This window comes from Alosa pseudoharengus, unplaced genomic scaffold (genome assembly GCF_046254945.1).
Source record: "Alosa pseudoharengus isolate Yale_2024_CS ecotype anadromous, Long Island Sound unplaced genomic scaffold, YU_APseudo_1.1 YU_APseudo_1.1_scf_22, whole genome shotgun sequence".
NCBI lineage: Eukaryota > Metazoa > Chordata > Actinopteri > Clupeiformes > Clupeidae > Alosa > Alosa pseudoharengus.
This window is the reverse complement of record NW_027468680.1, coordinates 14,162,480-14,175,788: the sequence shown is the minus strand read 5'-3', so window position 1 is coordinate 14,175,788 and position 13,309 is coordinate 14,162,480. Positions and strand designations below refer to the sequence as shown.

At 44.5% G+C, this 13,309-nt stretch overlaps 1 protein-coding gene across 4 annotated transcripts in view; it reads left to right on the top strand.

The window, feature by feature from the left end:
• The first annotated feature begins 6,382 nt into the window (after nt 1–6,382).
• The window catches only part of actn1 (actinin, alpha 1), a 42,299-nt gene continuing 35,372 nt past the window's right edge, over nt 6,383–13,309 (top strand). For 2 of the 4 annotated variants that reach the window (XM_076300649.1, XM_076300648.1), the window contains exon 1: nt 6,384–6,780. In XM_076300649.1, the coding sequence (XP_076156764.1) occupies nt 6,679–6,780 (102 nt within the window). In that variant the 5' untranslated portion in view covers nt 6,384–6,678. Of the gene's footprint in view, nt 6,781–13,309 lie in introns of all 4 variants that reach the window. The other 2 variants (XM_076300647.1, XM_076300650.1) reach the window with 2 other exon arrangements.

The window sequence follows — 13,309 nt, the reverse complement described above, 5'->3', positions numbered from 1 at the left end:
GTGAGAGATCAGCAGGTGTGCCGCAGAAAATTACCCAAATGTCACTCACTGGTCCAGAAAAGCAACTGTTGCATCAAAGAATTTATAACCACATGCTCTAATTGATTGTATGATTGCACTATTTGTGGTATGCAGGCGTTGTACAACGGGGCCCCCATATCCAGTATTCACAGAATCATCACATATCCAGTTCATAACAACAATTAAAATAGATATAGTCACCTACAAATGAAACAGAGGGCGCTTGTTTTATTGAGCAGGTCTTGCATAGAAGCCATAATAAGGCCATATCGTGTATTTTTTGAAATTTTAGGCTATGGTATGTTTATTTTTTCTTCACACAGGATGTTAGTGTGCCGTGGGACATTTTAAGTGTCAAAAGTGTGCCGTGGCACAAAAAAGGTTGAAAAACACTGCTCTGGACAGAGGACACAGAGGTTGTTGAGGACAGAGACGTTGGCCGACTGGAATTGTTTGCATTAGTACAAGCCACTGTGTCATAGTAGGCTGGCCAGTTTCCCAGCTAGAGGATAGAGAGACGTAATTTGCTGTGTTTGACAAAAAGAGTAAGGGACCAAATTGTGGACCATTCCTTTTAAATCCAAAAGAATGTGCCAGAGCCAACCATTCCAGGTGAATTTTTAAAAGATGTTTTTGTATCTGAGCCTGGGCTTTTTTTTTAGATCATGTCACATAAGGTCTCTCGTCGCTTGAGCACTACACCCATAAAGTCCAAATATTTACAGAAGATACTAAGAACCCAGTAAGACTGATGCTATTTTTGCATGAAATCTGGTTCAACGCCAGGTTTCTGTTTTGTAATTCTCTCTGAAACTGTAAGGCTAAAGTGGATGCCATAAGTGTATTGCAGAAACAAACACATCCTGCCTCTGTAGTTGAAGAAATTGCAGAATTGCTCTAGCTAAAACTTGTTGCTCTATGCTAAGGCAACGTTTCATGCATGACTCCAATGCGTGGGAGTGTATGTGTGTTAGTGTTTCTGTGTGTGTGGATGATTTTGGCACACACATCTTCAGACATTTTTTGAGAAAGTACAGATATCCTGTAATAAAAAGTGTTGAAAGATTGGCGTGAAGAGTCTCTCCCAAAAACCCAGGTGTTACCTGCTCTTTGGTTGAAGTGATCCACAAAACCAACCTCCTTAAGGCTTCCTTAGTATTACACTAGGGCCTGTCAGAAAGGGTGATCTGTGCGAAGAGGGCCTGGAGGTATGTATTTTGCCTGAGAACGGGTGGGTTTCTGCAGCATCACTCACTGACTTGGGCAGAAAGTGTTGTCTGACACAAGTCAGCTTTACTGTCCTGTCCCACGCAGATGTTCACACCCTGACAGATCACAGCAACAACCTGCTTCTACAGGAGCCAGAGGAAACCATATAAGGAATCATCTCTTTCTCTCTGTCTCTCTCTCTCTTGCTGCCTTACTCTCACTCTCCATCCCATTTTTCCCTGACTGATAAGGAAACCACACCCTCTCCGACCTGAGTATGTATTTGTGGAATGTTTGCACAAACGGAATGATTGACAGCTGAAACGATATGATGTCATTGCCTCCTTTATTTATTTCTGACTATGGCTGCTGTCATTCTCTCCATTTTTGCGTCAGCAGGAAATTATGTCATCATCATCTCATCCTATTGCCACAGATGCCAGAATGGAGAGTTCTGGGAGGTATGCTGGCAACAGTTGTCCTTAAGTGGCCTTTCTCACCACCCAAGGAGGAAGTGGTGCAGGTCTACTTTTAGGGTTGGATGGGCATCGTTGTTCATAGTTATTGTGGCAGACATCCGGACCTAATCTATCTCCCGCTCCCTGTCCACGCATCAGCGGTCTTTACCCGCAGCGTGACCTGGGACATGAAGCATGCAGCCATGGTCACTTATCTGCAGGAAATGAACGCCCTCTCATTTGGCCATCCACGTTCTGTGCGGCAGCAGCGAGGGTCATTGAGGTTTTTTTTTTTTTTTAAAAACATGTTCACACATTCATCAAAACCTTGTCAACACATGTTCCACTTACAGCCCCACCTCCACCCAACCTCAATATTACAGCCAGAACTTGAACTGAGAAAGTAGATTACACAATAGCCCTTACACAATATCCTCCACCTCATATCTAACACCTCTCTTTTTCCCACCTCCTGCCTCAAACTTATTTTGAAATATTCCCACGTGGGTCGGAGCCTCCCAGTTTCAGCGTCTCTCCCCTCTCTGACCTGCTCTGAACAGGAGCAGAGCTGGTGTCCCGCTGGGTGAGAGGAGGATTTTCCCATCCACCCCTACTCTAATCCCTTACAAGGTCTTGAGAGTGCAGCGGGCAGGGGAGAGGCGGCTATATCCTTAAGTCTGCGCTCGAACATGGCCGGAATGCTCTGGGACACAGCCAGAGACCCGTCAGACACAATTACAGCAGGCCGGGCCCGACCCAAGCCCTCGGCAGCACAACGGACTCCTGGTCTTGCGGCCGCAATCACTGTTGGTCCCAGAGGGCCATGATGTCTGATGGTTTTAGTATCGCAGGCCTCGGCCAGTTCAGTTGGGCTCTGAGGCACTGATTGGCTCTGAAGAGACAGCGCTGTATGTGTGTGTGTTTGTTTTATGATGACATAGCGTTCTGTAACCAATTAGGAATAGGCTGATTAAAATGATTGAAATGGCTTGCTCATTTCTCACATTCTTGTGAGACATCTTGCGTTGCCTTCCATATTCTCAACACATCATTTATTACCATTCTATCTCATGCTTTAGGGAACATTTCCAGCAATGGGACATGCTACTGGTTTGGACCCAAAACACTTCACCAGGCATTGACTGTCAGCATACAGACCTATTGCATGAAGATTATTCTGTAGATTGGAAAAGACAGGAACCTGTCAGAACATCCCAGCACAGCCTGTTGTCTGGTTATTGTGAGAGTATTTCAGATGATTGGCAGAGCCTAGGACAGACACTTCCCGCTGGATATATTTTTAATACCTAAGACTAAATCACCTATAGTTTTCTGAGCCACTCGGAAAGGCTACACTATAAAATCATAATCTTTGCAGTTATAGTGTGTGAATTTAAGTTGTTATGGATGTTATATATGATTGTGCTAGGATGGAACTTTCTTTCCTTCATTTTACTTGCCAAATGTTTTAAATCATACATTGATAAAAAATTTAAAAACGCAAAGAATTACTGATAGCACCTGCACAAATACAAACAAAAGAGTTACGCTAGTTAGACAACACTGATGGGAAATGTGGTATGAGTCCTCAAAAATGCTCTCACAAAAGTTCTAAATTCTAAGAGGATTTAATTTTTCAAACACCAATTGATTCTGCTTTGTGTTCTCGTGAGTGCTTATGAGATAGTGGAACTGAAAGAGCGGGAGAGAAATGGTGAGCTCTCTTCACAAATATGTGAACCTGTTTCTTGTTCTGGCCAGGCTGAGTATGCGCTTGCCCATGTGTGCCTCTGTGTCAGTGATCTTTTTTCCCAGCCTGCTTGCATGAGCCTGCTGTTCACTGACTGGCTCTGTTTTATGTTGAGAGAGGGGAAAGAGTTCAGTGTCACCAAATAGAATTAAATAAATGCATAAGTGCAACTTTTATGATCGGCTCGAACTTTTATATTCCCTCCAGAGACTTGCTACATCTGTTTTCACTGAGTTAATTCAGTCTGCTTAAAGAAAATCTCTCTCTCCGAGTCAAAACAGCTTCATTATGAAATTAAATGTCCGACCTACATCATGTATGCATGATATGGCTCTGTGATCCCTGGTTTCCCACAAACAACTATAAACTATCCTGAGAGGCTGAGAGTCTCTCTAGACAACCCTAGTCAATCAGAGCCCATACTGGCTATAAACAATCCAGAAAACATTTGAAGACAACTGAGGACTGTACTACAAGTGAAGTTACTGGCTTATCGAGGTAATCACTGATCTTTACGAGAACAGAGTATCTATGATCTCAAAAGTGAAATGTGACCAATGTGACCGACATGAGATCAGTGGTTACTTCTGAAATTACCTGGATAAGCCATTAACCTCAAAGCCCTGCCCTCTGGATTAGCAGAACAGGGCTGGAAAGTGCCAAGGCATGGTGGCAAGCCCCAGATGGTTTGACAGTTGTGCATCATCACACTCAATCATATGATATGCCAGTCAAGTACTATCACCTACAAATACACACATCCACTCCAACCTGTTTGAATGTTTCACAAAAGTGTCTGTGCCATTTCAAGATTCAGTAATGTCACCACAATGCAAATGCACCTCCTCTTCACGCAGCTGCTCTTCCCCACATGTTTATGCAATATTGGATCATGACGTTGGGTAGATAGCGGACTCATCATTTGTCTTAGGAAAATGGGAACATAAGAGGCTGTCCAGACAGGACAAGACAGAGAACAGATGTTAACAGCCGCACAGAAAAAGGCCTAGGCAACTACAGGCAGGCACCCCTATTGTAACATATAATTTACAGAATAATATAGAGGCAATTTTATATCATGAGTTTATGCTGCAAGAACATTTCAGTTACTATACTGTTCCATTTTGGTGACAGAAAGATGAATGTACCTCATGGGGCTCCTCATTTTGAAAATGTCTAGGGTTAATGGTGGCTTTTATCCCAATACATGCCAGCGTTTTAAGATCGCACTAGATTTACAGTCACTAGATTCGGTGACAGACAAATAAAATGGAAAACACAAGTGGGAACTCGAACTTTTGTTTGATGTTTAATGTCTACCCCAATGTCTCCAGTCGTCTGTAATCTCTTAACCGTGAGTATCACCAAGGAAAATAGTCGGCTTGCTTGGTATGCAATTTGGCGGCTTTGGCACAATTATCAACCCCTCTGCGCTTAGTCATCGCCTGCTCTGCTGAGAAGTAGAGAAGTAGAGAAGGGAGGGAATAAAGGAACTCCGCTTCCCCAAAGCAGGGAATACTGAATGAGCTGGCGGTCTGTACTCCTCCGTGACATCACTACTTTCTCAAACACTCGACGCTTGGAAGTTTGTCCATATAAGGAAGAGAGCTCCTGTTTCATCTATCAACCCTGTACGGGAGTCGAGGGTCTGCCCTCGCTATGCGCCTCTTCCCCGGGGCCGCACTATAGCCTGTACGGCCCGCCTGGACAGTTTTACCATACAAGGCAGAGGCAGTCGGTAGCCTACTAAGTCGCTATAGCTGCTTACATGACAGCGCGGATTCCGACAGAGCATCGCTTCGGTGACTGCACCGGGAGAGAGTTCTTCAGTAGCGCAAATGAGGAACGAGGGGTACAGTTGTGGGTCTGACTTTAGAACGGCAAACGAATAGCCTACTAGCTTTTTTGGCTGTTTCCTGGACCTGCGCAACCTACTACAACCTAATTAAAATGCCTCATCACAGAATGATGGAAAGAACCGTTGACACGATGGAAAGATCATAGACTTCCATCTGGAATGTAGCATAGCATAGTCTTCTGTCTGTATGGGAAGCGCACAATATTCCTATATCAATATTCCTTTGACTGGTAGATAATCTACAGTAGACTACTCTTCATGGTGTTTCCCTGCAATCAAAAATGTATCCAGAACAGTACACTACCATACAATGATGCAATAAATGATCAAAATAGATTTAGAAGTACAGGACAGAACATTACAGGCAAGTTAAATAAAAGATCAATACACACACCATGACCACAGGCTTGTACTTAGTCTATCAATCACTGACCGTTAACCGCTCCGCCTGGATCCAAGGAATCAAGTGCCAGTGTAATGCTTAAAAGTGTTTATCGAAACGGTTCAGAGACATTTTTAAATCATTTCAAATATACAAGGCTATTCTGTGCGCAACACCAGGCTACTTTTCAACTTTAAGTAACGTATACATGCATTGTTAATGCCGGTCAGCTGTACCATTTTGGGGAGAAATGTTGAAATTCATTCCGTCATTGCGGTGGCCTTGGGCGTTCCCGACGAGGGTGTTTCATTTTAGGATTAGGCTACTGACACCATGATCAAAAAGGCTAAAGGGTGTGGTCCCAGGTGGGTCTGCTCAGAAGCCAGCTACACATTCGGGTCTGATGTTAAAAGTGCCATGATGCGCACTGCGTATTCACGTTAGGCATTTGAGAGAAATATAGTCTCAGGGCGAACTATTAGGCCAAAGATGCAAATTACGCGCTGGGTCAAACAGTGAGATACTTTTAGCTCAGTCAAATTACCTATCCACGAGACGAGCAACCAAGCCTATGCAGTCAACCTACACTAAATCCTGATACTGACGTCTGAATTAGCCAATAAGCAAAGGTTCTTTAGGAATGGGAGGGATTTAGGCATTACTACAGCAACCAATGAAGTTACAACCTCCGTCATTGGTTTATTCTTTCTACATAGCAAAGTTTCGGCTTTTGTCGGCAGTGGACCTGGTCCTGCCTACTCGCCACTCTGTAGCACGGCTGTAAAAAAGGAAGGCCACGAAAGAAAAGGAGGCTAGGACACGGGGCAAAAGTACCGAGAGCGAGTGAGGCAGGGAGAGAGAGTCAGTGAGCAGTACAGTGACAGCCAAGGGGACCGATAATTTCGTCCACAGCGTCTTGAGTGAGTGGAAGAGGCATAGCACTGCAACATCTCAGCCGCCGAAGAACGGGGAAAACCATTAGGAACTAGCGCTTTCAAAAATGGATCATTATGACGCCGATGAAAATAATTACATGGCACCAGAAGACGACTGGGATCGCGATCTCCTTCTGGATCCTGCATGGGAGAAACAGCAGCGGAAGGTATGAAGAATTGCTGAACAGGCAATCATCCCGCTAACGGCAAGGAAAAGGTGTTCGTAGGGGAGGGAGGGGGTATCTCTGAATATTGCAACGGGAGTGATGAGTGCGTGAGTATCTATCAGTCATGTCCATACTTTGAAACTGAAACGTGAGTCTGATGGAAACAATGGTACGCGCATCGTCTGACTGGTGGTTTTAGTAGGCTATCCTAGTGAGATAGATACATCATGGCACATTATCGTCTCCTAGGTCCTAAGAGTGTTTGTTGAAAAAAATCGTCAGGTTTTCTCAAAAGCATTTGACATGAGGGTAACTTTAATTAGGTTAAAAAAAAAATCTTAATATTTGAAAAGATGAGGAAATGTAGGCCCACGCCTAAAGAAAAGTAGGCCTATCTTAATTGTAGCCTACCATACATCTAACCGTTTTACGCTTCTGCGGGTATTTTTGAACAACAGTCTATGCGTAAAAATCTCATTCAAGTGGTGTATGCCGAGTCCCGCCCCTCTGCAATTCAAACGTATCGCTGGGATCATCCGCCCACCTTTCCCGTGCAACAGATGTCAGTGACGCCCGCTGCTTGTTATTGCAAACTGCGGAGATGCTCGGGTAGGAAGAGCCGAGCAGTTTGCAGTTTGCTGCTGCGGTTTAGGAACGATTGTCGTAGTTGTCTTGTTAATTAACAACCAGAAATTGCTCGAGGAGGGATTCATTTATCAGTTTCTAGCCTCTGTATGAACATGGATTTCATTGAAACCAAACCCAATCAAATATGTTGGCATAAACTTTTGTTCTTGGCTACTTGCCAGCCTATTCAAGAATGACTATAGCCTGCATGAGACAACCAGTTAAGTGTCAATAATGTAAATACCTGATTACATTATGGTTACCTGATTTGGAACTTCAATTGAATGAATCAATAGATTAAGTCTACCAGTATAATAAGACAAAAACATGTAAAATCTCAAAAATGTAGACTAACTTTGATGCTTCTGAGATAAATTATGAAGTCTGGCAGTCAAACAGGGCATCCCATAACATATAGGCCTAAAGAAACGAATGAAAATGTAGTAACATTGCTGCCCGGACATACTCTCTCATACTACTCTGTCTCAGCCCACTCTGCTTTAAAAAAAGGAAAAGTAAAGGGGGAGAAGAAAAAACGTTATGGAATCCGTGCGAGTGCTGTGGTTTGGGCTGGGCTTGCATGGGAACGAGCTTGCCCAAAAATGGTAATAATCGGCCCCTCTCGCTGCCTGTTGGAAAACTTTCCCCCCGGTTTCTTCTTTCTTTTATCCCTCCCCCCCCCCCCCCTTTGCCGTCGAAAGATTTGGCCTCTAGTTTCCCAAATTATGTCATCAACAGACAGCTACCGGGGAAAGTGAAAAAAGACCCGCCACAGTCAGGTATGTGGAGACTGATCAGGAGGAAACCATTACAGGAGCGACGTTACCGCATAGTAAGAGGTGCAGTGTGTGTATTCGTGGAATGCACCGGTCATTGGGCTATAGCCTACACCGGTCACATTCACATTACTTCCAGACGTCCTCGTACGTTATTCCCTTATCGTGAGGAAACATATGCTTTCACCGTCATTGGAGCTACTGTGAACAAGAAAAGTCCAGTAGAGATGGAATCTCTCTCCATCTCTCTTTTTCACTCTCCCTCACACACACTTACATAGACGCACACGCAGGCACACATCAGAGTTCAGTTTGTCGGCCGTTGCTAGTGGTATCAGGAAAAACAACTTCCGACCTTGGCAAGACTGTACTGTACGTGCTCCGCGTCTGTAATAGCGATAAACGCACACTGTCACACTCTATAGTCTTATTATCCTGTAGGTGTGCTGTCCAGAACCACCGCCTCTGGGCTGCGTTAGCTCCTGATCTGATGCTTATCAGGATAAATGAAAAAGCAGACACACCACAGGGAGAGGACAAGGGCTCAAACAATGACTGGGTTTGGGCAGGGGGCTGTAATTAGGCAATATTGTGTGGCATGTGTGTGCAGACACACGCTGAGCATAGATAAATAGATTATTGTTCACAGCCCCGACTGGACAGATAGGTCAATTATGGGATGGCAGTGGTCTAGTGTCTCTGTGTGTGTGTGTGTGTAAAGGCCAGATATCTGGCAGGGATAATATCTGTCTAGGCTGCCCTCTCCCCCCACACACAGAGGGGGGGGGGGGGGGGGGGGGGTAGTGTCACACTTCCAGCACATCTGACTGTGGCAAGCATCAGTCATGCACGACTCATTCCTGAGTCCTCATTAAAAATCTTGACCCTCACGCTGATCATGCCATGCAGCGGCTGCCCATCCCATCACACCAGCCAGACCCTGAGTCCAACTAGGGCTGTAACCAATTATTTTGTTATAGTCGATTAAACTGTTGATCATTTTGTCGATTAATCAATTAGTTGTTTCTTTATCGATAAAATGACAAATGGTGAAAAAAAAGGTTGTCAGTGTTTCCCAAAGTCCAAGATTATGTCCTCAAATGCCTTGTTTTGTCCACACACTAGAATATTTATTTTGAAAATAAATATGAAATAAATAAATATGAAAATATTAACATTTTAGAAGCAGCAATGAGAGAATTTTGAGGCATTTTCCTTAAAAATCAGCAAACCTATTAACCGATTACCGAAATAGTTGCCAATTAACTTAATAGTTGACAACCAATCGATTTATCGATTAATTGCTACAGCCCTAGATCCAACATTCCCTCTACCGTAACCATTGTTTGACACCACACCAGACAGTATCCAAAATTTCCTACCCCGACCATTTTTTGGCACCACACTGGCAGCAAGTATCCGAAATTTCCTACCCCAGACATTTTTGGCACGCCATCAGCCAGTCATCAGCTTTGTAGGCAGGGCTGGATTTTTCCTCAACCCTCAACGGCTAATGAACTGGCTTTCTCTAGTAAACGCTTGGGAATTGGGAGGGCTTGTGAACTTCCAGGACCCCGTTCCCAGATTCCAGATTCATACCTCCCTGCATTCCAGGGCTAATGTTATATGTTTTAGAGGCGGATGAGATTTGATGTGGCTTGCTGTGCGCTGGCGGGATGTTGCTGAGAACGGCGTCTCTTGGTGTGTGTGTGTGAGCGTGTGTGTGTGTGAGCGTGTCTGAACTCGACTGAGCTGCTGGAGAAAGCTGAGTCTTATCTGCACATCTGTGGAATCCAGAGTGTTTTGGTGGTCCTGTAAACTTTTTTTGATTTTTTGCTGCTCAAGGCCATTTGTTTGTGTGGATTGAAATGTACTGTAACACGTCTGTGTGTGTGTGTGTGTGTGTGTGTGTGTGTGTGTGTGTGTGTGTGTTGTTTGTCTGGCTGGTGTGTCTGTATTTTTTGTCTGGATCTGTTTGCTTTTTAAGACTAGTATGTTTGTGTGTGTGTGTGTGTGTGTTTCTCTGTGAGAGTTGGTTCATGCATGTATGTTTTGATAATGGTGGTGCCTGTATCTACTTGCTCTTGAGTGTGAATATGCAAAGATTGTATGGACTAATATGACTTTGGATGGTAGTGGTTTACCTGGACCCACTGCAGTGACAGTATCTTCAGGTATCAGGACACATTATAGGATTACAGGAAACTACTTTTTCATTTTTCTTCCGTCACACAATCACACAATCTATGAATCCTTGAGCCTGAGACTCTGAGCCATTCATCCCTACCTCCTCTCTCTCTCTCTCTCTCTCTCTCTCTCTCTCATACACACACACACACACACACACACATGGTCAGTCTCAGCTTCCATGTTTGTCAGTACTCTGGAGCTGCAGGGGTGAGTTCTGCAGGTGCCTGTGCTGCTTGCTGACATCTCCAGCCAGCCATCTGTATCCATATAAGGGCATGAGCTCTACCTCAGTCCCACCTACCGACTCCACCCACCCCTTCCTGTCCTCCTCCTCACCATGGTTTACCAATCTGTTCCACCCAAATACCCCCTCCTATACACACACACAAACACACACACACACACACACACACACACCCAATTAAACACAATGACCCAGCCTCACAGTAGCAACAGAGTCAGGCCCTCTGAGTAGTCATGAGGCTGGACGGTATTTCACTTCCTAGCACTCTAGTTTTGAGTTCACCATTATTTCTGCTTTTCATAAGTCAATGGCCTGGTTAAACCCACAAACACACCAATACACTGACATGAGGATGGAAGTTGTGTTTGATGAAGTGAAAAAAGTTCAGTGGAAAATGACTGCTGATAAAGTAAGACACTTCTCGTTACTGTGAGAAAGGTACTTTCTGGACCCTTCTATGATGGTTATGGTAGATCGATCTATCTCTATCTCTATCAGATATCTATCTCTGGGGTGGGAGTTCATGTTAACCAAGTCACACGCTCCGATGTGAGGGCCTGATACATCCATATGGGTGTCAGGTAAGGGTAGAGAAGTATGCTTACACACACATGCACACACAGAGAGGAAACTCTGTCCACCTCTAATGAATCAATCATCGTGTATGCCTCCATCTGTTGCTGAGTAATCATTACTCTCTGGGTGTGGTGTCTGCTGTGTGTGTGAGTGTGTGTGTTAATACCATTGTGCAAAGTACAGAACGTTGAAACTACAATACAAAACTCTGTTCCTCCTTCCAAGAAACACATCCACGCTCACTCTGACAAAACAGCTTTTATGTGGAGGGTCTGCCAGGTCATATTACTGTCAGCTGTGTGTGTGTGTGTGTGAGAGAGAGAGAGTGTGTGCGTGCGTCAGCTGAGAGATGGCCATCTCAGGAGAATGCCTGCTGTCATCGGATTCCACTCATCAGTCCCATCATGCTCTTGAGCTGGACGGGCTGCCCACTCTTAACAACAGGGTATATATACACACACACACACACACACACAAACACACACACACACACACACAAACAGGCCAATCACGAGTGACATAGCCAGGAATTCCTCATACATTGTGTTTTGGTCACTCTCTGTTTGTGTCCTTTCACTTCCATTTCTGCCTCATCATATTTACCCCCTCAGCTCTCTCATCTCTCAGCTAGTTCTCCGATGCCTGGGCTGTCCCGCACCATGGCCTCCCCCACTTTTAGTTCCCATGTCCCTTTGATCTCAATCATTTTCACATTAGCCACCCCCCCCCCTTCTTCTTAGCCAATAATTATATAGTCCAGACACACACACACCCTTCTTAAAACAGGCCCCAGGTCAGCTGTAATCAAACCCAGCCGTATTGGTTCTTCCCATTCCTGTAGTCTTATTATTAGTAATGGTGGTAGACATGCTGGTTCCTCCTTCTGTAGTTCCCCATGTGTGTGTAGCTTTAGCCTGTGACCTAACCTCAGTTGCGGATGACATGGGAAGTAGCTTTGCATCACTGAGCTTAGTCATATGCTAGTATGTGGTAATAGATGATGGACTTACAGCAATGGGTGTAAGAGGAAATGTGTGGAAAAAAGAGGAAACATTTTTTTGAATGTGTGGTTGTATCATGTGAAAGAATCACTTGAGAACCAATTGAGTGTGTGTGTGTGTACAGGGCTCCAGACTGCGATCAAATGGTCGCATAGGACCAGCCAAACCATGAAAAAAACGTGCGACTTATAGTCCGGAAAATACGGTAATAGAAATACAGTGAAAATTAGTAGAAATTAGTAGTGTGAATATTTGGTTAGCATGTTGATTTACGGTGTGCGCCCCTACATTTTCTGGTTGCGCCCCTAAAATTTTCATTTGGGGGCCACTGTGCTCCTAGTGAAAAAAGCTAGTCTGGAGCCCTGATGTATGTGTTGTGGAGTTATTCGTCATTTTGCCTTATATGTTATTGGGAAGTCTGTCAGGTTTAAATCCAGAGAGAAAGAGAAAGAGAATGTGTTTTTGTCTGTGTGTATGTGTGTGTGTGTGTGTGTGTGTATTTGTGTGTGTGTCTGTGTGTGTGTGTGTGTGTGTGTGTGTGTGTGTGTGTGTGTGTGTGTGTGTGTGTGTGTGTGTGTGTGTATTTATGAGTATGGGTTGTAGAGGCTCTGTCTCAGTTCAGCTTTCTGACCTCCGTCACGCTGCTCTGCCCCTGCCTCATTTGGCTGAGTGATGGGGTCACACACACACACACACACATGCACACACACTTTCTTTTCCCCTTCCTCAGAGGCGCACACACACACTTTCTCTCTCTCTCACACACATACATAAACACACTCACACACACATACTTGAAGAGTAGGTTTCATGAGAGAGGTGGAATGATAGCTGCTGATCTCTCTCCTGTCATTCTTGTTCTCCCTCCTCACCCTCTCTCTTCATCCCTCATTCCATCCTCTTTTCTCTTGCTCCTTCTGCCACTCCTCCTCCACCAGAAACCTGATCCCATGTAAACACACTCATTTGTGAAAGGATCTTGTTAACTAACTAGGGTCTCAGTGTTGTTTATCTATTTAAATGGGATACTGCTGCTAAAGAGGTGTGTGTGTGTGTGTGTTATGTGTGCGTTGTGTGTGTGTTGTGTGTGTGTGTGTGCGTTGTGTGTGTGTGTG